Below are 25,755 nucleotides of genomic sequence, written 5' to 3'. Positions count from 1 at the left end.
AATTAAGTTTATAACTTAAGGCTATAAATATTTATTACACCCATTTATATTTATACTTATCAGTTTTCCAGCAGTATAGTCATGTCTAGAAATATCTACACATATCGAAACTTATAACTGGGGAAGAAAGTTCAAAATTGAATACAGGTGTGTAACTGTGTACATATTTATGAAGCTGACCCTAAACAAAGATAATAAAATGCTATGCTTTCAATTCAATAAACCAAAATTAAGATAATAACCTAACCACAAAATTAAATTAAACAAAAAATCCCGACAAAGAGGACCGATTTTCATGAAACATAGGTATGGTAGCTAAGAACACTCCCGACTAATTCAGCTTTCAAAAAAAAAACTAAATCTGAATCAGTTCATCAGTTCGGGATCTACGATACGACCGATACGACCTTCAAATCTTCAAGAAAAGAGCGTACACCCATCTTAAAGGCCGGCAACGCACCTCCAACACCTCTGGTGTTTCGGGTGTCCATGGGCGGCGGTGATCGCTTACCATCAGGCGACCTGTCTGCTCGTTTGCCTCTTATCCCATAAAAAAAAAAACCATGCCACAGACAGACAGAAACACAGACATCCAGACACGTCGAAACTTATAAAACTAAAATAACGAAATTCACGTATGAGTTCTTACAAAAGAAAACTGTTTACTTGTCGTATAAATTAGTCATCTTTATGAGCCTTGCATAAGCCGTGCGTAAAATAATGCAAGACCGCATAAAAAACGCATGCACTGGAAAAACGAGAAGAACATGTTAAAGTGACTCGAATTAGGTAATGTTGTGATCATCGACAATGCACTGCGTTGTTGCATGTACCTTGGACTACACAAGTGGCGATTGCGGTGGTGGTTAATCTTCGTTCAACACCCCTGTTGGGGTGTGAGTGGCCCCTTCCGCGCTAGACGCTGTGGGGACTGTGTCGGACCGCGCCCCATCCTTGTGGGGCGGTCTGCCGTTGTCTTTTTAGGGACGACTGGGCGATTGCTAGCCCTACCGCTACCGGCCGTTATCCAACCCCGCGACCCCTAGCTACGGTGATACCGTTTGAGCGGGGCCAGGTTGTGGCGATTGCTGCTGCAGCGTTCCTTTATTAGTCTTGTAGGTTGGTCGTTCTGACAAGTCACTCGCGGCGGCAGGAGTGTTTGAAGATGATCAGGAGTGGTCGTATGCCCCGTAGCCGAATGGCATTTCTACGACGCGAAACGAAAACGAAACGCCGCGAAAGGTAGTCTGGCTCTGTGGCGCCAACACGAAAGAGCGATAGAGATAGATATCTACGAGCGTTTCGTTTCGTGAGCGTTTCGTGAGAGTTTGTGCTATTCTGCTACGTACCCAGGCTATATACCTGTAGCTGCGGCGTCAGATATTGCATTCTTGACTGTGGGGTTAGGAGAGGCCATATTTATTCACTGTGTGCACGAGAATGACCACTCCCAAACATTTTCAAACATCATACCGACGCCGCAGGCATTGTTCCACCAAACGACGGAGGCCTTACTATTACACCGGTCCTCTGACAAGATGTCGATATTAGTTTTGAAATTTCCTGAAAAAAACGTTGCAGTAGACATCCGAAAGCAACCTTCATTCCCGAAGACCTAAGAGAACTACATTCTTGCTTACCAAGTCAAATTTCATGGATAGAAATAAATAAAAAAGTAAAAACCGCTTCAACTTGATCTTGGCGTTACGACTGAGCAATCATCGTTTTTGTCAACTAAAACCTTTTCGTGCGTAGAGTATGAACCTCGGACGATTTGGTTTTCTATAAGACTGTAGGTCGACCTAATAAGGTCCTCAAAACAGTCGCGATAAACTATGTCATCTACCTGTAACAATCGCGATAGATATAGTTAGTAGTTTTCAAGTCCAGCAGCTAGGAGTACCTATGTCAATGTCTAAGAAAATTTGTTTTCTTTCAGCTATGGATGATCGCGTGTCTGACGACATCACTGGCGGCGCCGTCACCACAACAGCTCGGGCTGGACTTAATAGACCTGGCTGCTATCAGCAGAATGTCTCCAAAACAGCTGGAGGCATTAGCTGAGGGGCCTAGCGGCGGAGGAAATTATGAGGTACTTACTTTTTATTAAGTCTGTTATGGTGTCCCCCTGTGAAACCTTAGCTGAAGACCGTGGTCAATGGCGAAAGCGTGTTGTGGAGGGGAGAAGGTTATGCGACGAAGCCTGGTTTAATATGTTAGATAGAAAAACGTGTAAATCGTAAACTAGAACTTTCCTTTGCTAATCCGCGAATAGATAACGTGCAAGTCAATCAGTGCTAACCTGTTATAATTACTTGCGTATTTTTTACATGCAATTAATTTTCCCACCCTCCCACCGCAAAAATAAAAATAAATACGCAAATAAATATAACAACCCACCACCAAAAATACAAAACTCGACACGTGTTTCGCCTCTCTATCAGGGATATAGGCAGACGCGTATGAGTTTTCTCTGCCAAAAATGTGGCAGGTTGTGCCGCTCGCGAATCGGCCTCCACAGTCACCAAACCCGTTGTCGAAGTAGCCATGTGTAAATCGTCTGCAATAGACGCAAAGGCCTGTGATGTGGTGTATGGTGTCTCACAGCTGAGCAAAAAAACAGTGTTGACCAGTTAGTGTTTCCTTTGGCCAGTTATTAAGAAAGGAGTCTATCTAGGTCATCTCGCCATTCATCATGACTGGGTCAGCTCTGTCCACACTAACATAACAATATACTGTCAGCGATGTCTCCACAACTACTGTCCCCAAACTACGTCGCTCAAACAGCTGGAGGCGTTAGGACTGGGGAAAGGTCAACATTTTAGCCTCTACGACTCCTTTTGTTAAGGAAGGAGTCTAGGTGGTCTTGTGATCTGAGACTAGGTTGAGTGCGTCAAAAACCAACACAGCTATGTCGCCACAACTACTGGGAATAGTCATGGCCTGCAAACATGTCTCCCAATCAGTTGGAAGCGCTGCCTGAGGGTAGGAGTTTACCACAAGAAATTATGAAGAAGGTACTCATATAATTAAATATCCTACTCGTAGCAAAACAACTTATTATACTACATCATTTCCACTACCTCTAGATCTCCACGGTTCCCAATTTAGTTTTTCCTTTTTAACCGATTTCTTTACGCAACGTGTACTTCAATACTCTTAAGGTAGCGCTCGAAAATATTGCAGATACAGATTGTACATATACAGCATAATCATTTAAAGCATATCTTTATGAGGCATCTATTTAATATTTACAATGTCTTCTATAGAGCACGAAAGCTGGGAAAGCTTACCATCGCGTAGGTTACAAATGATGTATGTTTGTAGTCACGTACTTATCAACGTCAGCAAGTCATTCATAAAAGTATAATAGGAAAACAAAAACCATAATGACGGAAGCGACATTTCGGCTGAACTATTTCGCCGCTCGTTGGTAGAATAAAAAAAAAAACTAGATTTTTTGCTCATTGATTTCATGTTAATTATCGGGGGCTGCGATCCTCGTTCTGGGTCGTATCTGGTCCAACAGGTCTCCATTGCCGTCCAGCAGGGTAATGCAGCGGGAGTGATGGGGACTTTTGAGCCAGGTACGATCCAGGGAGGAATATTTTAGTTTTAGTGTATGATATGATTTGTATTGAGTTGACTTAACTTAATTTTACATATTAACTTATTGACGCTTGCAACATAACCTTGAAATGGGAATATCCACAATATCCACATACAGAAGGCCATTCCTTGTAGTTTCCATCCACAAAGCACATCCTTTGCCAGAGCCACACGTGACCATTTATGTTGTTCCTAAATCATCCATACTTTCGTGTACTACTTAAACATCACGATCATTATTATCATATTTGTCCTTTTGGTGATCTAATTTCTAATGGAGGCTTCTTTCTTCCCTGTTCTTTCACTCTTTTCGATAATGAGCACTATGAGCAGAACTCATCCAGTTTCAATTGCTGTATCATCAGTGATCCACCAAACTCTGTGTTGATCTGTTGGTCTACATTGCTGTCGGGTCATAAGGACATACCACATTAGCAATATTCCTTGCAGAAGCAAATTCCTTTTCAAACAACAGTGTATTAATAACTACCATCCATACTTCTTCTGTTATCCCGGTATTCGCCACGGCTCTTGGGAGCCTGGGGTCTAGTTTTACGAAAGCGACTGCCATCTGACCACTCAACCAGAAGGATAAGTGTGTTAAGAACCATGATTTATTTTTGACTTCAATATTACCTGCTTTCGTGAAATATAATCTAACCAGATCTATTTTTCCAGGACAAAGAGATCATCAGCGCAAGCGCTTAGTTCTGTCGTCTCAAAAGCATCATCAGCATCAAACATCGGCAGCAAGATCGGGCTGCTTGGCCAAGCATCATCAGGGGCGCTGACATTCATCGCCTCTGCTTCAAGCAAGTCAGGCCAACACGACGAACACCCTGGATATTCCTATGAACCGGTAAATGCTTTTTTGACCTTAACACTTCAGACTTTTACGATTTTTAGACCTGCTTAAAATTGCAAACGGAGCAGACCACGCTCTGAGACCACGGAGACAATGACGTCCTTCACGATGACTTGGAAGGTTAGTGTTAAAAACACAGTACGCGATCCTGTTTACAATTTTAATCATGCTTATTTATTTAAACTTTATTGCACAACTAAATAAAAATGAACAAATTTCGGGCTTAATGTCAAAAGGCATTTTCTACCAGTCAACCAACCATGTTATGAAAAAATCGATTTTGAAAATCGGTTATATAGTTTTTTCTCAAAGACGTAAGCGGACCTAAAATTCCGAACACTTTCTTATAGAAATTAATACAACTCTATGAATAAGTCATTTTTTTCATTATGGCCAATTCTGGTCAAATCTCATTTATTTATGCTAGAAAGCAAAAGAAATTAATGTTCGCTCGTTTTCTTATTCGTCATATCATAATAAATGTATTTCACAAAAGAGTTTTTCAAATTAAACTTTAGTTAACAAAAGTTCGTATGTTAACCATAACCGCTGTATTTTGAAGGTCTTAGATTAAGAGCCTACTTCGTGGAAATTCTGTAGTGTACTTTTACTCAGAAAAAAGCTTTTAGCAAACTGCACTTGTTTGCTCTCTTATGTATTCTACTGTCACTCATTCTACTTATTTATATGAAATTATTGCAAAAAGCATGATTATTTCTCACGATTTCTTCCCTTGAAGTGCTCCGGACATGTCGTTTTTTTGCACATTAACGGCATAAAAGACGTTTGATTTTATTCAATTTAATTATTTTTTTGTTATAAACTGGTCAGTGATTGACCTTAGACGCACCTGATGGAAAGCGACGCCAACGCCGAAGTTGTAACTCACTGGTTCAGTAATAGCCTATTCACTCTTGACTTGAAGATAGGTACCCAGATTTGTATTCGGCCGGGAATACAGATTTGTTTCCTTTCGATATGTTTTTTATTTAAAAATCTACATTTCAAGAACATCAATGAATTGATTTACATTCAGGTGACATAATGATTATCTTAAAGAAACTTAACGTGTCTATCTATGCTAAGTACCTATATTTTCAGTTTTTAATTAAAATGTACAGCTAAATAGAATGCGGTTTTGATATCTATTCCGGTAAGTTTCGCAACAATACGAGTAGGATGGTATTTACGTCAATTGTGGTTACATATTACAATAAAATTATTATGTAACATAGTGATACCATGTAATAAAATAAAATGTGATATTACTAAATAAGGGACTCGTCACGTCACTAGTACCTACGCAAATACATTGATATCCATTATTCATTGTTACTAAATTGTGAATCACTTTAATAGAGAACCCATTTTTTTAGAAATAATAGATTTTATACTTTTGGTTCCCTGCTACATTGATTCGCGACGTCAGGCCTATTTTACAACAGTGACCATTGTCACCCGACAGTGACACTTCGCTGTTCATTGCCTGTTCTACAAGGAAATAGATTAAGATTAAGATTTATTTATTTCATAATATATAATTGATACTAATATACATTGACGACGAGTAACAATTATTTTTATTATTATTTGGAGCCCGTCGTGTCCCACTGCTGGGCAAAGGCCTCCCCCCAATTTTTCCACTGATCTTTATCCAGTGCTATGTCTGACCATTCCTCCAAGAAGGAGTCCAGTTCATCCCTCCATCGCCGGTGGGGTCTGCCGGATCCCCGATCAGAGTTTTCGGGCTCCCACACTGTAGTGAGTTTGGCCCACAACTCATTAGGCATTCGGCAGACGTGACCAGCCCAGTCCCATTTTAACTTGGCCGCCTTCCGAGCTACATCGGCGATTTGAGTTTTAGAGCGTAGCGTGGTGTTCCAATATTACTTAACGAGTAACAATATTACTTATTAACCCAGAAATAGGCACGGAATTGTCAGTGTCAAGAGGTGTCAAGTATCAATTTCAAATTTCAATATACTGAACGTGTATTAAAGTATTTATAAAAAAACACATTTACCCACAGCAAGAAAGCAAAGTCGACTTCTGGGGTCTCAAGAAGTCCATCTTCTACACACTCCTTCAAGCGGCGAAGGCTATAACCGGAGGGGTGACCATCTTGAAGGGCCAGCTGATCAAGGGCGGTGGTGCGCTAGCTGCGACCTTGGGCAAGGTCATATCGGTGAAGGGGGAAGCTGTCAGCAACTTTGGCAAGAAGATCGTCTCGTCTGCTGCTTTGAGCCATAAGAAACCATGTGAGTATTTTGGAATAAACTGAAGCTGATGTTACTTTTTTAGTTTGCAGCATTTTTTATATATCTGATCTCTGAGTTGCTTTTAATGTTTTATGGTTAGAGAAGAAATTCAATTACATTTTTCATAAGATTCATTTATTCAGAAGGATAATACTTTTATGATTACTGGAACCTGGCGTTTCACGTGACAATATAAATATGATAGTCATTCAAGGTCGTATCATAACAATATCGCCACTTTTAGGTATACAATTTTGTACGCAGCATCGGCCTCTTGATCGACGTAAATTGGGGTATTGGGATTTGAATTGACGTAAACTTTATATGTAGCTCACAAATTGTTTATTATAATGTAACAATTTAAAAAACCGAGTTACAATGTTTAGTGAAGTTAAGTGAGATAATGAGGAAGCTGTTAGATATGGGAAATGGGTTCAATTATGTGTGGGCTAGGAACCTGTCTCTGCCATATCACAATTACATTTTCTTTCAGCCCCTTAATTGCTAAGAGTAGCACTGAAAGTTAAGCAGTTTAATATGATCTGCCTGCCCCTTATGGCGTCTGCATAGAGTATTCGAAGGCATGAGTTTAGGTATATTTCTGTATGTTCGAAAATGGTAGTCACTTTTGACGTGTAGTCTATTCCACTACTTTTGATACTGTCTGTACTGTACTGTCTGTACCACACCTCGGACACTGGCGATTAAATATATGAAAGAAGCGCGTTCCTAGCACACAGTCTAACTTCGTGTAGGTTAACGGTTACTATGCTTGTATGAGTGAAATATGACAGGTCGACTGTTCGCGGTTTTGACAGGCGGTAACTGTGAGGTAACCGAGAGGGGGTGGCCGGCACTTTCAGCGGGGAGCGGGAGTGTCCACACTGTACGATAGTACTCTTTATTATACTGTGACTGTACGCTCATAAGTAGCAAACTTTGTTGCAAAATATTGCGATGTTTCAAAAGATGCAGTGAAAGAGTTTATGACTGTGTGAAACTATTTTACGTTTATTACGATTAAAATAATTGATAATCATTCGGAACCTGATTTACATGAAATTAGTTTCATAGTTCTACAGAGTAAAGAAAACCACGAATGTCCTTATTTGTAAATCAATGGTTGCAAAGTTTATACATACGTTTTAATTAGTGCAATGATTTTATGCCGCGACAGTTAATTATGTTTTCCTTACAATTTAATTATGTGTGATGTTAGCAATTTACATGATTATCCTTATTGGGCCTTGTGTCTCATAGATTAAGAAGCTCTATTTTAACAACAAATTAAATGAACTTAATGGTATTGAGTGAAATTATAATAATGTTATTGAGTATTTTTGAATACTTTATAGTTACAGGTCAAGTTTAAAATACATTCAAGCAAGTTAAATAAAATAAATAAATACTTAATATAAATTATTTTCGACGTCCGAATACGAAACGATACGATATTGTAAGGGTGGAATCACATCTATCAGCATCCAGCCACATTTGTATTATTAGAAATCGCTTGTTAGAATGAACATGTGTACGCATGTTTTCCGCTTTCCGATGCGTTAGCGTCTTCACCTTCAGACTAACGAGCGGTCTCTCATAGATACATAAAATGCGTGATGACTTCTCCCTAAAAATATTGACGCGATACTACTTAGAGTTTTTCGTATATTATGAACCGAATGCAAGTGAACGATGAGATGACGTCCGATAGAGAGGTATGGAAGAAGAAGACATGATGCGCCGACCCCAGGTAACTGGGATTTATAAGGGACTAGCTTTTGCCTGCGGCTTCGCTCGCGTTAGAAAGAGACAAAAATAGCCAATGTCTCTCTCCATCCTTTCAACTATCTCCACTTAAAAAATAACGTCTATTCGTCGCTCCGTTTTGCCGTGAAAGACGGACAAACAAACAGACACACTTTCCCATTTATAATATTAGTATGGATTTTTAAGGTCAAGCGAATGATGTCTAGATTTTTTCTTATACATTCTTATATTTATTGTTAGAAGGTTTGATATTTTTACTGTTAATAGTGAGGCATAAGTAGCAATTAAAGCATAATTCAAAATTCAAAATATTTATTCAGCAAATAGGCCACAGGGGCACTAAACAGTTAAACACGTCACATACATTTTAACATAATTTTTATTAGGGATGTACCGACTATTGATTTGGCCGACTAGGCCGACTACCGACTAGTCGGCGCTTGGGTGGCCGATTAGTCGGCCGACTAGTCGGCTAGTCGGCCAAAGCATAATTTTTGACTAAATTTTCATTTTGAATATCATTTTTGGTCCTTCGTTCGCGCTTTTCATGATTTTTAACAGGTTCAAAGGTTCATGACAATAGTTACATATATACATTTTACATTTTCAACAAACTTGGCTTAATGCGTAGTGATCCCGCTTATGAAATCGATAATCCTAGGTAGGAAATTTATTTCTGTGATGATTATCAAAACAACAAATATCTGTAAAGAAAGAAATTACGAATAGGTACATAATACAACCGTAATTTTCAGCTGATAATTTAGTTTCGTTCTGTTTTTCTATCAGTAATGAAGTGCCGACTAATCGGCCTTTTTTGCCGACTAGTCGCCGACTAATCGCCGACTACAAATGTGGCCGGATAGTCGGCTTTCCCGACTAGTCGGCGACTAGTCGGTACATCCCTAATTTTTATATTTGCCCGTGTGGTGACGGGTTAAGAATTTCACCACCCCCTTTCTTCCCGTGGGTGTCGTAGGAGGCGACTCTGTGGAGGCGACTGTGGGATATGGGTTAAATTGTGGCGTAGGCGAGAGGCTGGCAACCTGTCACTGCAATGTCACAGTTTCGTTTTCTTTCAACCCCTTATTTGCCAAGAGTGGCACTGAAACCTGAGTAGTTTCATGTGCTCTGCCTACCCCTTCATGGGACACAGGCGTGATTGTATGTATGTATGTATGTATGTTTTATATTTGAATTTAAATTACGCAATTGATACAATACTAATTTTACCTAATGTATAACGCTACTACAATTTATTAGAGATGTATAAGGTCTCTTCAAGTCGAATTACAACTAAAGCTGGTAGCTTAAACAGACCGGTCTTCGTCTTCACAGACAGCACCCGTTCCCATAATTCAGCACCCATAATTTTGTTATTGTATTATATGTATAGTTATATCATTTTCAGAGTGTGTGCGTCCCCGTTGCACATAGTAAAAAATATTCTGTGTACGTAAATGTGCATGTGTACGTTCATTTTAAGTGTGTTAGGGGTGGTGCATAGGGATCAGCCCTCGTATAGCCTCTACATGTGCATACTAGAAGTATAGCCTTTTTTAAATGAGAAACCTTGTTAATATCCTACACTGAGGCTTTGCTATACATAAATTACGGTCTAAAATACGCTGTATTCATAATAACGCCTTTATTTTTCAGCGCCACCCGTATACGGGCCACCGCCCGCGCACATAGAGTACCCGCCAAGCGCGTACGGCGCGCCGACTGCGCCCGCGCATTACTCCGCGCCGACCGCGCCGGCGCACTATGGCGCGCCATCGGCGCCCACCGGCTTCGCTTCGCACAAATACCCCTCGCATTTGGACGGTATGTATTAAATACTATTTAACCCCTTTTTCTGACAACGTGTCTTAAAGAATATTTTTTTTGTATTTTTTTTCAAGATTTTATAATCTGTCATGTGCTATAGAGGCTTGATTTACATAATTTTTGAAATGTGGCAAATAAAGTTACTAAGCGTCATTAATTTGGATAGACTTGGCTGTGACTATACAAATCCCTAGACAAATATGTATTAGGGCGCCGTTAGTGCGTTTTCACATTATCCGATCCGATATCGGATGTAGGACCGATATTCCATACATTTGAGCCGCCCTCTTTGCTTTTTGCCTTTGAAATCTTTCCGACATCCGATATCGGATCGGATAATGTGAAAACGCACTAAGAGCATGCAAGCGTTTCATACGTGTGTGTATCATTTTGGATGTCAGTAGGCAATTTTAGGCGAGCCTGCTGCAGGCTCTTAACTGGACGAATTTCTTGTGACATACATAACTTTTCATATATGACACAACATACTTAATACATGAGTAGGTATCCTATAAGTGCTGCTATGTGATATCTGCATATATATGTAATATTCGTACACTACTCCAGTGTTTGAGAATGAGAACTATGAACTATTATGCAATAATTGTATAATCATAAAGATGCGTGTAATACCGCATAACGCCGGTAGATTAAACTGGTTCCATAACAAGCCAACATGACACATCTTTCAGAGTACGGAAGTTCAATATTTGAATATCTTACAATTCTAAGTAAGTTCAAGTAACACCGGAATCATTAATATAGAAATAGGGCAGTTTCGTCATAATTTAGTTACAATCTTGTCTGCGTGGACACGGATTCGTCAGTAGAAATTTTAATATTTTATTTTAAATATAATTCAACGTATACATTTGACACTTAGCATACGAAAGGTCCTTCCTAAATATTAGTACATAAATACTAAATTAGGGTTAAGTTATTAGTGGTTCAAACAAAATTTTGTTTACCGAGCATTTATCTATTTGATATTTTATTGAAATCATCAAATTGCAAATAAATGTGTCAATATAATTAATTACGAAACACGTACATTAAAACAAACTAATTAAACATTTATATTTTAGCAGAATTTCAACATTAAAATAGATGGTAAATAGCTAACCTCATGTTGAATCACGTAAAATCGTAAAATTGTAGTGAACTAAACGACATAACATTTTCTGCTACGCCCAAGTAGTAATAATGTTATGTTGCATTACCAAAACTTACGTAGGTACAATAAATACTTTCAATTTATACAGTCCCTACCTAACACCAGATTTTATGATATAATAATGATACATAGGTACCTATCAAAGTATAAATTGAAATAGATATCATACACGAAAGAAAAAACGGCAAGGCCCACTGGTGGCCGAGTCGGGAATCAAACCCGGGACTTCAGCTTACGCGGCTAACGTCTTTACCACTAGACCACACGCCTGCCTATACATATATCTATTTCAACAACTACTTGAAAAAAGAACAAATATAAAAAAAATCAATAAAATAATTTCATTTGTTCCCTAGTTATACTCGTACCTATCAAAGGTTAATAAAAGTGAAGTAATTTATTTATATTATAGATACTTATTACTGCCTAATGTTAATATTTGTAGCCTATCATAAAGTATTCCAATTCATATTGTATTACTACGAGTAGCTAATAAATATCCCACTTTATGATAAACTATGCCGTCTTCAGAAATAATATAACGTGTTTTATCGCCATTTCGATTCATGAACAAAACTTATGCACGCGATCATATTTTCAGCGTTTTTTAATATGTCAATTCGTTATACATGTATTATATGATGACATATTTATTATGATGACATATTTATTTATGTAGATTTTAATACATTTTGATAAACAAACGTAGGTAAATTACCAGATTGGGTTGTCTAAGCCAGCGTTCCCACTTAAGCGTCGCGTGTCTCGGGGCGCGCAACGGACGTCCGCGCCACGCCACCTGAGTGTAATTCAAAAAACGTCTCCTCAGTACATTTTGTATAGGAAGGACGTAAGACGCGCCCCAGGTGGCGTGGCGGCGGCGTGGCGCGCGCCGCGCCGCTTGGCGGCGCGTCTTACGTCCTTCCTATACAAAATGTACTGAGGAGACGTTTTTTGAATTACACTCAGGTGGCGTGGCGCGGACGTCCGTTGCGTGCCCCGAGACACGCGACGCTCTGATGTGGCCGGTCCCTTAGTTGTTTTGCATTCTTGTAATCTGTAAAAATGTTTGTGATCTCGATTGAAGTAGGTTACGCATCTGTTTACATATCTCTTACACACAGTACGAACATACTCCTCAGCAAAATCCTAAAGGAACCAAATGTCTCATTAAATATTACGCAAACCAAGGTAACAAACCAGAAAGAAGTCGCAGATGTAACAGTTGCGTAAAACATTATTGGGACAAAAAACGATACGGATACGTGCACGGCTTTAATGAGTGGACCAGTTAATGGGCTGTCATTTGCGAATTGGTTGTCAATTTCGACGGGCCCCTACAGGCCTAGAAGCAGCAATCGTGGACGCTATAAGGTGATTAAAATGCAGTCTGTCCCTGTCGCGCTACTAATGCTACTTATACAAGAGCGATAGGGAGACGGAGAGTTACGACGATTACGAATCCTATCTAATCTACGAAACGTACCAGTGTCTTTTGGTTGTTTGATACGAGTACCTCCTTTATTTGTGTTTAATACAGATATATCGTGTCATTTTTTATTTAAAAAATGGTCGTGAGCTATTTATAAGCATTTGTTTTGCTCTGGCACATTATTTAAAATTATAATTTTAACAAGCGTCTAGCCTTTCTGTATATAAAAAGGTATTAGAATATCTATGTTGGAAAATAATATGTATATGTTAAATAAAACTACAAATTTTTAAAATGTATTACTGTTTCTTAAAATATTTTTATTTGTCGTTGTATTTTTGACAATTCTGTAAACTTTAGCGACCATTATTGTAATTCAATTTGGCAAGAACAACTGAACAAGTGACCTCTTTAAACTTTAATATAACATATTACTTAACATGAGCGATATAAGACTCCGAAAAAATTCAATTTAACATTTACAATCCCAACGTAACATTTCTTAATTAACCACGACGAGTATAAAATTAAATAATATAAACATAAAAGTGGAACATGAAGCTAAGCATTTCCTAACAGTTATCAAAACTGACCTAGACAGGAACTGAGCATTATAACGTAACTTCCGTGTGAATCTTCAGATTACATCATTAATGCATAGCTAAAGTAATTAATAAAGCAGTTGAGTATATTAAAACCATTGATATTTAGGTGTTTTGGTTGAAGGCATTAGATAAAACATTGTTTAGATACATCGTCATATAAAAGCTACGTCATATAAAGAACCACTGATTGATAGCCCAAAAGTTTATTTAGTCTTTACAACCATTTAAGATGCAATTACAAGATATTTGTCTTCCTGACCATAGTTTTGGAAAAGCAGGTACATCAACGTCCTTATCAATATGAATTACGACGAAGTTCATGAGGTAAAATGTTAACATACCATAGGTATTATATAATGAGGTCAGCCATAACTTACCTATGATCTGACCATATTGACTCATTATTTAACCAAAAAAGGAAATTGTACACGGAACGGCGAAATTACCAAAATTATAAATAATTAATGAATGCTTCACACAATGACTCGTAGACGATGACACCAAAAATATTCGTATTTTCACTGCCACCGCGGAATTTAAATAACTCATGTATTATTCAGTTTGAAAAGTGTAACCCACTTACATCACGCGTATTTTGTTTCAACTTCAAAACAATGTATCACTACCTAAGTAATGTTACTAAGGACCCATATGATAATTCCATAACGTAATAATTTGCAAGATAAAAGGATGTTTCTTTTTTCCATTATTTGGGACTGTTTATGTACGTAAATAACTAAAAAAGTAATATTTACAATAAAAAATCGCGAAGCTTAGAATATGACAGAGAATATTCAATTGAACGCCACATCACTTACAAAAGAAGACATCATGCGAACATCGAAAAAACATTAGAAGCAAAGATAGAACCCCAACTCAGCATGATTCCGGGGCAATCCGTGGCACTGGCTTTTTGTGGGGACAACTTATTTGCTATTCATATTTGTGTAAAGATGGTCATTATGGTCATTTACTAAAAATTGTGGCTGGATTGCAGTTTTTAGTTAATTTAGGTCAACCTTAATAACACTAGCTTTATCCATTTCAAGAAGAGTTCTAAAGGAATAATGGGTGAAAAGTAACGATAATATTATAACTGTATGTTACTTAAATCCATCCCATTGGCTATTTCATTTCAGAGCTGATAGTGATGTCCTCAGTGGCAGACAACACGGTGATATCTGACTCGCCGCCGCCACCGTACCCTCCCCCGGAGTTATATGAACGTTACTATGATTTAGTTGACGCCCTTTGGTAAGACATCGGTCAGATGTTGGTACAGTGTGTATGTTGTTGTCTGGTTTGTTAGTGGACCTTATTTCTGCCTTCTTATGCTCATAACTTTATCAAGTCTTGCAGCTTTTTGTAATACGAGCATTGTTTTTGTTTCTTGTAGTGTCATGTATTTTTTCGTTTCTATTTATTCCCTTCTCATTATTAACCTTGTACCTTTTAGTACTCCTTTGCATTTAAATTGTAGTTATTGTCTTCTTAGCTCTGTATTTTGCAGTTATAGATGTGTTGTTATTGTAATTAGTTCTTGCTTCGTTTTCCTCTTCTTTAGTGATGTATTATCATCGTGTTTTATTATTGATTTCACTAACATGTTTTAGTTTTTGCTTCTGAGACGACCTTCTTACTGCTAAACACATATTTACATAAACGTCTGCTTTCCCTTTCAAACGGAAACAGATATTTATTCGACATGACGATTACTCAAACGTTGCGAGTATCTGAATCGGTAATTTCAACATTTTACCCAATAATTTGGGTTTGGCAAGTGTGTTACATGGCAGAGGTTTTGGATTTGCAAAATAGGATGAAGGTTTGTTACTAATGTTGCATGTTGAATGGTTTGTGCGTGAAATTGTAATGTTCGATGACAATGCGTATTGTTGCCGTGAAAAGTTTATTCCCACGCCTTTTCCAAACGTTTTCGAACATATGATAATTTTATAATAAGATATAAAATGAACTAATATGGAAGATTTACGTTTTCGTTATTAATATGCAGTAGGATCCATTTTTATACACTTGTAAAACTTCATAACCGGTTCAGTCAGAGTTATGCATCTCTTTTTATGCATTCATGACTTAATGTCTATTTGATATCTAAATATCCAAAAAACAAGTTAGAAATTTTCTGAATTTGAGAAATAGCGTAAAATATTCAATCGCCTGAGGTCAATTTACGAAGTCTAAAGATGTGTTGTTATAATTAGGTAGTTGTAGATGGCATCCGATTATCCTAATTCACAATCACGAAGCTATAATAAATAAATTTAATTAGGTACTATAACAATGCACGACCGGATACATTCATTAGGTACATTTACCTTGTACCTTGTTGAAGATTGTTTTAACCTAGTTTTAATGTACTTTGCTCTAGTCTTCGAATCCATACTAATATTATACATGGGAAAGTGTGTGTGTCTGTTTTGTCCGTCTTTCACGGCAAACCGGAGCGACGAATTGACGTGATTTTTAGGTGGAGATAGTTGAAGGGATGGAGAGTGACATAGGCTACTGTTTGTCTCTTTCTAACGCGAGCGAAGCCGCGGGCAAAAGCTAGTACTCAATAAACTAACGAAACACTGTAAAAAGTTCGAAATGTTGGTGTGTATTAAAGTAAATTCCGGATGTATTAAAATATAACTTGATTTGTTCCTAGTTCCATTATTTTGTTTTAGATGATAATCAGCATCAATTTAACCGATTTATAACTTTCGATTTTTTATATCCAATAATCATAAAATACTAATAGAAGAATTAGCGAGAACACAAATCTAGCTTGTCCAGATATTCTAAAATAGCCATTATTTTCACAGGACAAGATTCCAAATTGGCTTGTTGATTGGGTTCAGTGAAAGTGCATTATGTCACCGGTCGGCTGCGCGAGCGCACATGTGGAAGGAAGGAGGAAACATTGCTTTAATCATATATATATAGTATTAAATGGCTAAAATCTGTACCGAGAAATTAGCACACAGCGTCTTACGTGTATTAATGTGTAATAGGGTTTTTCTGGATCTTTCCTGGCGGCATATTTTATGACAGTTCGTCTCGTAATAAATTAGTCATAAAGCTAGTAAATTCTTTGAATATGTAGGGATATGCGGAAAAACCTGTGTCAAGTAAGTAAGTATGTAGCAAATAGAGGCTACTAGATACATTTGGTACCTTAAAGTTTTAAATCTCGTGTCACGGTCGTGTTTGTCATTCGTAAAATTTCAATTTCTAGAAACTTCAGCATTTTGAATAAATTAAATTGAAAAATGTTGATGGTAATTAACATTTTTTAACAGGGAGCCGGTTTCTGAATCTCGGCCATTCGATTTCGTGAAATTCGTTCTCCTAAAAATAATATTTCCACTACTAGCGGTTTAAATTCTACTAACAGAATCGAAAACGAGTGGTCATTACCACTAGTTTTAAAATTACTAGCCGTTCTTTTTCAAAAATAGCATTACGTCGTTTTCCACAGACTTTCGAACGGCGAATTCGTGCGTCCCAGGTCTTAAACCTACGGACTAGGCAATGTTTCAAGAAAACTTTGAACAAGTAAAATTCATCTGGAACATACGTGAATCAGAAATTAAAATTGTATATTGGCGTATAGTGGAACTTTATTTTTGTAAATACTATTATATTTCAGAAGTAACTATCCCTTGAACATAACAACGAATCATTTTTTATTTGTAAACAACAGGGCGTGACGACTTGTCTAGACGGATCAACAGACAGCGTAATTCGCTATCTATTTATTTAACTAGTTATGTTTAATGGCGTCGACCGAAAATTTACTACCGCAAGTTGCATCGTTGTTTTATTATTATATTATTAGCTTTTGCTCGCGGCTGCGCTCGCGTTAAATTCGAAAATTGCGGTATACTCCATCCAAACTTCCATCCCCCATTTTCGGAAAGTGGGGGGTTGGAAAGAGACAAAAAGGAGCCAATGTCACTCCTCATCCCTTCAACTACCTTCACTAAAAAAATCACGTCAATTCGTTGCTCCGTTTTGCCGTGAAATACGGACAAACAAACAGACACACACTTTCCCATTTATAATATTAATATGGATTATGATTACTTAATGATGAAAATTATATTATTAATTGCGGTTTACTTGGTTTTCCACTACGATACGTTTGGAGGATAGTTTGGCATAAAAGGATTCGTTGTTATTATGTCAACTGAAACTATTTGTAATCGTGATAATTTCATTAAAAAAAAATCACCTTTGAATATGATATTATCGCCAATCGCAGAAGTGACTGTAAAACCTATTATACAGAATATTACAACTTTATTTCTTATAAGTCTGATAGTTATTTCTAATATTTCTGTTTTAACACTTGCAACCATAACTATTATCGATAAAAATCTATCGATTGTGTGATAATAATCTATCGATTCCACCTATCAAACTATCGTTCTGTGAAAGTTTCTATAACTTGTTTTGATACTCATATTTAGAAAGATCACGTAAATTGTGTTTGTGTAGGAAGTGTCTTGCTACTGACACATTACACAATGCTTTCTGCTGATACTTGTTTAAGGGCTCGACGGCAGTGATAAGCGATAGCGGGCTAGCACTTACTGCAGTGGGTCAACTCAAAATACCGCATGCAGTCTATGATACTTATTTATTAAATCTACAACCGTGTAGTCACTAAAAATATTTTTTGTTATAATATATACTCAAAATACATAAAGAAATGACTACCGTTCTGAATAATATTTTTAATATAATATGCTAGCTATGTATGAACTGGATAGAATATGTCAGTATCAACAGTGATAAACAGCTTCTCCGATTTATAGGTATAGAGTTAATCACGGTTTGAATCAGACCGTGTAACTATGTTACTTCACCTATTAAAGTACTTAAGTATCATCGTAATTCGTTGATGAAAATCGAATATAAACTTTGATTTAATGGTTTCCGTCGCTCACTTTATTTATGTTCGAATGTGGTTTTCTACTCGAAAATTTATTTTATGAGCATAGTAAATGCAAAGTATATTAAATACACAATATAACTACGTATAATCCTGATATGAGGATCACTAAATGATAATGAAATACCAAAGCAAATTGAGGAAATATGCAATAACCATAATTTTATAAATTATTTTTAAATATCATCATATTTAAATCTCTTTAAAAGCATATTGAAATAAAAACATTTAATTATAGCTTCACCCAAGCTTCAATATAGTGAATTCTCCACTTTAGTTTTTTTTTTCTAAGTTTAATCGCATAATCGCCTTCGATCGCATTAGGTACGTTCCTAGTGCCGTTAAAAATGGACATTGAAATGCATTATTTGCCAAGAGTGGCACTAAAACCTGAGTAGTTTCATGTGCTCTGCCTACCCCTTCATGGGACACAGACGTGATTGTATGTATGTATGTATGAAATGCATTCCCGCGTCTGCTACTTGGCTCGCGACCGCTCATGCATTGTGTCCTCGCCTTAATCGGTGAAAGAGAACCTTTACTTGTGAAAGGTGGTATCGATGATATAATATGAATCATCGCGAACCTACTGGAGCGTACAGTTATATCATTTGTCCGAGATACACAATGTGGGTCGGTTGATGGTCTAATCTACTTATTCGTACACTAGTGAAGCTCGCAATAGGTACGATTATAATAATGAAGTTAATGAGGTATTTTATATACATATGTTTTACCTATAAACAATTGTATCATATTATTGATTTCATTTTGGAATCGTATGGCTTGAATAGCCATTTAATCCCAAAGAAAAATCAATAGATACCTAGGTAAAATGGTGACCGTCGACTTTATATTGCCAAAATTCCATTGTCTACTACAAACTATCGTCATCTAAATATTGTCACGCATTATTTACAATTTACAATGTAAAACACACTATTCATGATATACTGAATTAAAAGCTATCTTTTATGAACGAAAATGTAAAGCTTATCTCGTATCATGATTTTTCATTGCAATAAGTATTTAAAAACAAATGCACAAAACAATAATTTCTTACTTTACCTATACATTATTATTTACCTTAATTCAACATACATCTTTCTAAAAAAAATTAATAATAAATTTTCAGGTATTTTTATACTGATTTATCTATTTTTAGGTATTCTAGGAGACGCATCGATACACCAAGTCATTCCTGTTCACTTTCGCAGAATAGGTATCTCTTTCTTACACGCACACGACGGGGATTGATGGAGATTAAACAAAGATACATGATGACCGACTTTTACTATCTTACGTGAATGACAGAACTGTGACTGGTCTAACCAAATATTTCTTAACAAAGCGTTAAAGCTACGAAAAATATTTAATAAACTATTGTAATATATTAGCGTTCAGAAAACTAGATTTAAAACTTCCTTGGGTTTTAACTAATGACACCTCAACTCCATTTTTAGTTAAGTTTTTGTATTAAATATCTGTATGATTGATTTGAACTGATTCTCCGAGACAGGGCGAGGTAAACTGAACGGAGTACACGCCGGCCTCGTCATACTGACGCCGCTGGAAGAAGGCGGCACCAGCGAAGCTCAGCACACTCACGCTAGCCACACCCCCCTCGAACCACCCCCCTCCATCCTTCATACCGCCTTCAGTGCCATCAAGAACGTCTTCTCCTCAGTCAAACCTGCATTCCAATCCCCCGAACCAGAAGCAGACACCTACCAACCCCCACCCCCACCAGTCCCCGCCTTCAAACCGATGACTTGGGGCGCCGTCAACTCCTACGGAGAACCAGCCATGGTCGAGGCCCACCCGGACTATGACCCTCGCAACCCATACCCACCCTTCGACAAAGCCTCCAACAAAAAAGGTGTCGCGTCTCGACCAGCCCCAGTCTTCCACAAAACAGGCTTGACTGACGAAAAAATACAAAAAATAAGTCATAACTTAAAAAAGATGGCCGCTTTTATAAACGACAACATCCAACGATCCTCAGAAGAACAACCAAAATTAACTCCCATGGATGTCTATAGGGACATGCTTGTCAAAGGCGAAATTCCTTTAATCCCAACTCCTGTAGTAACTGACAATGAAATAGGAGTTTTACCCGCTGATCTCCTCCCTTCCGAATCCCCGACAACAACGACAACAACAACGACCACGACAACAACTACAACAACGACAGAAAAACCAAAGACATCGACAGAAAACCAGACGGATAGGAGAAAGAAGGATGTGAAGTATTTCCTACGAGGGAACAGAATAGTCGTAGTATGATCGACTGACCGACAAGACTGACTGAGGTACGTTCTGACTAACGACTGTAACTGACCGACCTTCCTATAATAACTACATGTAAGGTCAGTAAGTATGGCTACTTTCAGCCGCGGGATAAGTACGGCTAGCTATTGAGGGCTACTGTCAGAAACTAGATAAGGTAAGTACAATCAACTAATCTGAATCCCAGGCCGCTGTAGAACCCTTTCACAGTAAAAGTTAAACTGACTTCTATAGCAAATAAAGCACGGTGTCAATACGACAGGGTTCTAGAGTGGCCTAGGATTCTAATTGGTTGACTATACATTTCGTCACTACTTTTAAAAAAAATTTTTTTTTTTTTTGAACTTGAAAATATTTTATTTATTAACTTGCGTACAATTATAAAATAAATAAAAAAAAAAACAATTATTACTACATATATAAAAAAAAGGTAGGATACCTAAAGGAACCCGTTCCGGGCCATGCCGGGTCCAAAGGTCCCCATCACGCTAGCAGCGTTACCCCGTTGTATGGCGATGGAGACCTGTTGGACAAGCCATGACTCGGAACGGGGATCTTTTGTTTTCTCCCTGAGGCGCTTTCCGATCTCTCGGAAGAGTTCACGCGCCTCCCTTCCCCAGGGCCCGGCTGTCTCAACCGCGAAGGGCACGAAGTCATAAGTGGCTTCCAAGGCAGAGTACTTCAGGCGTTTGTTTTTGGCGGCAGTCTCTGCTGCTGAGCCTGCCGTCTTAACTGTGTGTCTGATATGGGATGCAGCAAATGTACTCACACACGTTGCATCCCATATAAGACACCGCCCTCTCTGCCAAGGAACCAGCGTCAGCCCGTCGGGACGTTTGCCATCGGTTCGAGACAAACCTGGCGGTTCCAGGAGGCACGGAACACTTACCGAGAGCATCGCACGACGAATTATTTCGTTTATCGAGTGGTGCCTGGGGAAACGACCGGCGCAACGTAGGCAGCTGAGTCCGTGGTGGCCGTTCTCCTCAACTGACGCCCCACAAATGCATCGGTGAACATTGCACACCTTGCTCCCTAGCCTTAAGGCCATTGCGATTCTTAGGGAATCGTTGTCCAGCAGTGTCCCCAGTTGAGGAGAAGGCAAGGCATGCAGCCACGCACCCGACTCAGGCTTGGAAATCGCCTTGAGTCGCGCTAGATCGTATCCCGAGGCACCAGCCTGTAGGTTAGTTTGACGGAGCCTGCACAGGATATCGTCCCAGCCCCTCTGAACAGCCGGGTTTTCCGGCCGGTCGTTGGAAGGGCATAATGTGGCCCTTGTATCTTCGTCTGTCAATGAAAAAAAAATTGTAGTAAGTATGTATGGAATGCATATAGACTTACTGCGTTTTAACTTTGAGGAACAGCGTGAGATACGAGATTTTTTAAAAGTAGTGACGATTTGCTACTTATGTTTAGTGGCACTTATCAAAGCGTAATAGACCCCAATATGAAAACCAGCCTCCCTTACCTATTCCGTAGCCAAACTTAGTCATATTGACCTCATCTAATTTACTAAGTAGCCCCCTTATTCCATAAATTACATTAAAGTTATCAAGCCGATAAAGTTCATTTGTCCCTTTTCGACCTTTCAGTGTGATAGAAAGGGACAAACGAACTTTATCGGCTTGATAACTTTAGTGTACGTTTATGAATAAGGGGGTTAGTATAAAAATGTTATAAGTGATGATAGCTTAAAAACAAGCTGTCTCCACTTTCCAAGAATCATAATATATTGTGTAGCTGTACCAAAATTATTTGAATTGTATTTCCCGAAACCATATTGAGAGTATTAGAGAAATAATGACGGCTCTTGACTTTTCTAGATGGTCCGACTGACTTAACACACACATGCACACCACTAACACACTCTGTTGTATGTAGTTGTAGTTAGAAGTAGTTAGAAACACACATTTAATACTATAAATATATGCCTAATATGTTTTAGATAATCCTTAGTGTAAGTATAATAAAATTCAATGGTGATTTTTAACAATGATCCCAAAAGTCCTCTCTAGTCTTTTCAGTACCTTAAGTGGAAATAAATTGTATATAAAATAACCCTAACCTAACTTGTTTTACATTACTATATGGTGCTACTTTAATGCACTAGTACGCAGATTAATATTTTGCGTGCATAATTATGTGCTGTAAAACGTCACCGGCAATAACAACGTACGAAAAGAAGGCTGCAAAAATATACAGGGCTAAGATGGACTGATGTCTATCTAGACATGTCACCATGTTTGTCAAGTTCTAACCCGTATATACTTAAGTGCGAAAGTGACAGTATGATATGACATGTGTCAAAAACAATACCATGATACGGCTACTGACAAACTTATTTCTAGACCCATAAGTATGTCCGATATTTCTGCACCCTTCTTTTTGTACGAGTTCACTGTCGGTGACTACTGACTATACCATGTGCGAAGAGGTATTTTCTCGACCGTGTCAAGTCCCTTCGGTCTTGTGTAATTTAATTGCTTCCTTTTTCGTGTTTCCTCTTTACTGCACATGTATCTTAATAGGTACTCTTTCAATACGATACAAAACTTACTAGAATCCTATGGTTTTCAGATGTTCCTGACCACGGTTCGGTGTTAGGTGGCGAGGAGCTTCAAAATTACTACTACCACCAGTAACGGTCGCCAGTGATAAATAGTTAGTAGGGCCCTGCCAGTCTACGCAAACACTTTTGTGACTCTCCAGCCGACCTAGCCGAAGTGACAATCGTTGCCGATCGAAACGCAGTCTGTCTCTGTCGCGCCACTACCGAAAAGCGATAGGGAGAGCTACGCAGCGTAAACGATTGTGACGATGGCTAGCTATCCTGGAGAGAAGGGTACAACTTTATTACCAAAAAAGACGAATTCATGTCGGAATTTCAGTTGAAAGAGTCCTCATTCCATTTGAAGCATAGGGCCCTTTCTGTGGTGGAAAGCTACATTTATCTTAAACTTGCACTTTATGATTGTTAGTTTGAATGAAAGCAGTCAATGGTAAAAACTAAAAACACCATTATTAAACAGAATATCAAGTTTCTGAGCTATTACTGCAGCCTATCCAGGATACAAATTTTAAAGCCTAGCCAGAAATATATGAGCGTCGTCATGAGGGCGCTGTTAATCTCATGTAAAGTCATGTACCTATGTAGTGACAGTCCAATACACTCTCATACATTTCTGGTGTCCATGAAGAAACAAGCTTATTTAGGATTCAAGTTGATTTTAAATGGATAAAGGTGGATAGGCTGCTGTAATAATAACACAGTCATAAACTTGACACTTTGCTCGTAGCGTAAACGTAGGAGTTTGAACAAAATTTTTTGGAAGAAACAGAAACTATTTTTTTATTTTTGAAAGCACAGTTTCTAGAATTGTTCATGTCGCGCTATTTTGGACATTTTAAAAGTTTATTTTGCGTAGACGTCTTTGAGGCTAACATTAGTTTATCCGCACCTGTCTAAAACCGTGTATTATTAAATAAGTCTCTATTTATATAATCTATGACTAATTTAACATTCGAACAAAATTCAGAATCGTGTGTATGTGTATGTATGTACGCAATGGTTACATTTGTGCGTTGTATGATCAGAAATGGCTCAATACCAAAGTTATAGTATCATTGGTTTCCCAAATTTCAGAAATTTATTTGTAAATCTTTTTTTAACATATCAAAGCTACATATTGTTTGGCCAAAATAAATAAACCTGGTATTTGTGCATAAAAATCTAATGTTTGCATGCTATGTTTTTTCAACATATTTGTCATGAAATCAATACTACTTAGTAAGCAATTTATTTTTATTGTGTCTTTGTTGTGTCTCCTTTGGATGTAGGTACCTAATCATTTTTTGAATAATACTATATGTATGACATATGGATTGTCCAAGTATCAAAACAGTTTCATCTTTAGGTATTCGTAATAACAACCCAAAATCACGTTTCAACTTTCAACGGACAGACTATATTAATTATACATATGTAATTATGTTCTTACTATCAAGTAACACGTACTTTGTTAACACTTAATTAATAATTTTATAGAAGACTTCATACAGTTTTGAAAATGTCTCTTTTCAAAATATTTTATTCACTTTTTCCCTATATGGAAATAATGACACAAAATTAAATGGGTTTGTATTGTATGTACAAATATTTTTCGAGCAAAAACCTAGTTAATACTTGTAGCCTTTTTTATCTGATTTAGATCATTGTCCTAAGCTTATTTATTTAAACGCATATATTGTAAATAATCGGTGTAGTTAATATAGAACGAATTTATTAGCGAGGGTGTACATAACAGAATGCTCAATTAATATTGTATTTAAATCTCTAGGTAAGTATGTAGTAATTTGATAAATAAAAATTAAGGGTAAATAACTGTGTTTTATTTTGATTAATTTAATTAACACTGTATAGATTCTGAATCAAATAAAGACTGGCAGTATCATACAGATATCATAAGACACGGCTAACGTGGTATATACGGAGGTCAACACATCAAAACAACTAAGTACAAACGTAACAAATATACCCTCAAGTCATATTATTACTACTATCCAGGTTGTATTCTATAAACGCCAATCTTTATTCATTTGAAATCCAAAGGAAAGTCTTAAGCCATATTTTTTTTGCATAGCTGCACGAAATCGGATTTTGCAGTCGGGTAGTTATTAATTAACCAAACGGACTCAAGTTTTGCAAGGTCCGAGTGGTCTGACCGAGACTATGGCCGGCCGAGAAATCTCGGCCGAGACTTCATACAACTTAGATCGCGAGATCCATACAACTTAAATAGTAGCCGAGAATCTCGATCAGACTTTACATAAAACCGCCTTCAAAAATAAGCGCGTTACAAAACACAGAGAAACTAAAAAGCCAAAAATAATAAACCTTTCAATTCAGATTTCTTATCGTATTGCAATAAGTTAAACATCCAAATTATAAACAAATCAATTA

The 25,755-nt window shown here is 37.6% G+C and overlaps 1 protein-coding gene across 1 annotated transcript in view; it reads left to right on the top strand.

Moving 5' to 3' along the window:
- The window catches only part of LOC125242743, a 62,716-nt gene extending 37,543 nt beyond the window's left edge, over positions 1 to 25,173 (top strand). Inside the window, 7 exon segments of the mRNA XM_048151665.1 lie at positions 1,940 to 2,065; positions 2,067 to 2,092; positions 4,288 to 4,468; positions 6,504 to 6,732; positions 10,159 to 10,326; positions 20,023 to 20,815; positions 23,373 to 25,173. Coding sequence (XP_048007622.1) covers positions 1,940 to 2,065; positions 2,067 to 2,092; positions 4,288 to 4,468; positions 6,504 to 6,732; positions 10,159 to 10,326; positions 20,023 to 20,789 — 1,497 coding nt within the window. The 3' untranslated portion in view covers positions 20,790 to 20,815; positions 23,373 to 25,173.
- Positions 25,174 to 25,755: the final 582 nt, after the last annotated feature.

This window comes from Leguminivora glycinivorella, chromosome 3, assembly GCF_023078275.1.
Source record: "Leguminivora glycinivorella isolate SPB_JAAS2020 chromosome 3, LegGlyc_1.1, whole genome shotgun sequence".
NCBI lineage: Eukaryota > Metazoa > Arthropoda > Insecta > Lepidoptera > Tortricidae > Leguminivora > Leguminivora glycinivorella.
Note: the sequence above shows the minus strand (reverse complement) of the source record. Positions and strands in the feature narration are given on the sequence as shown.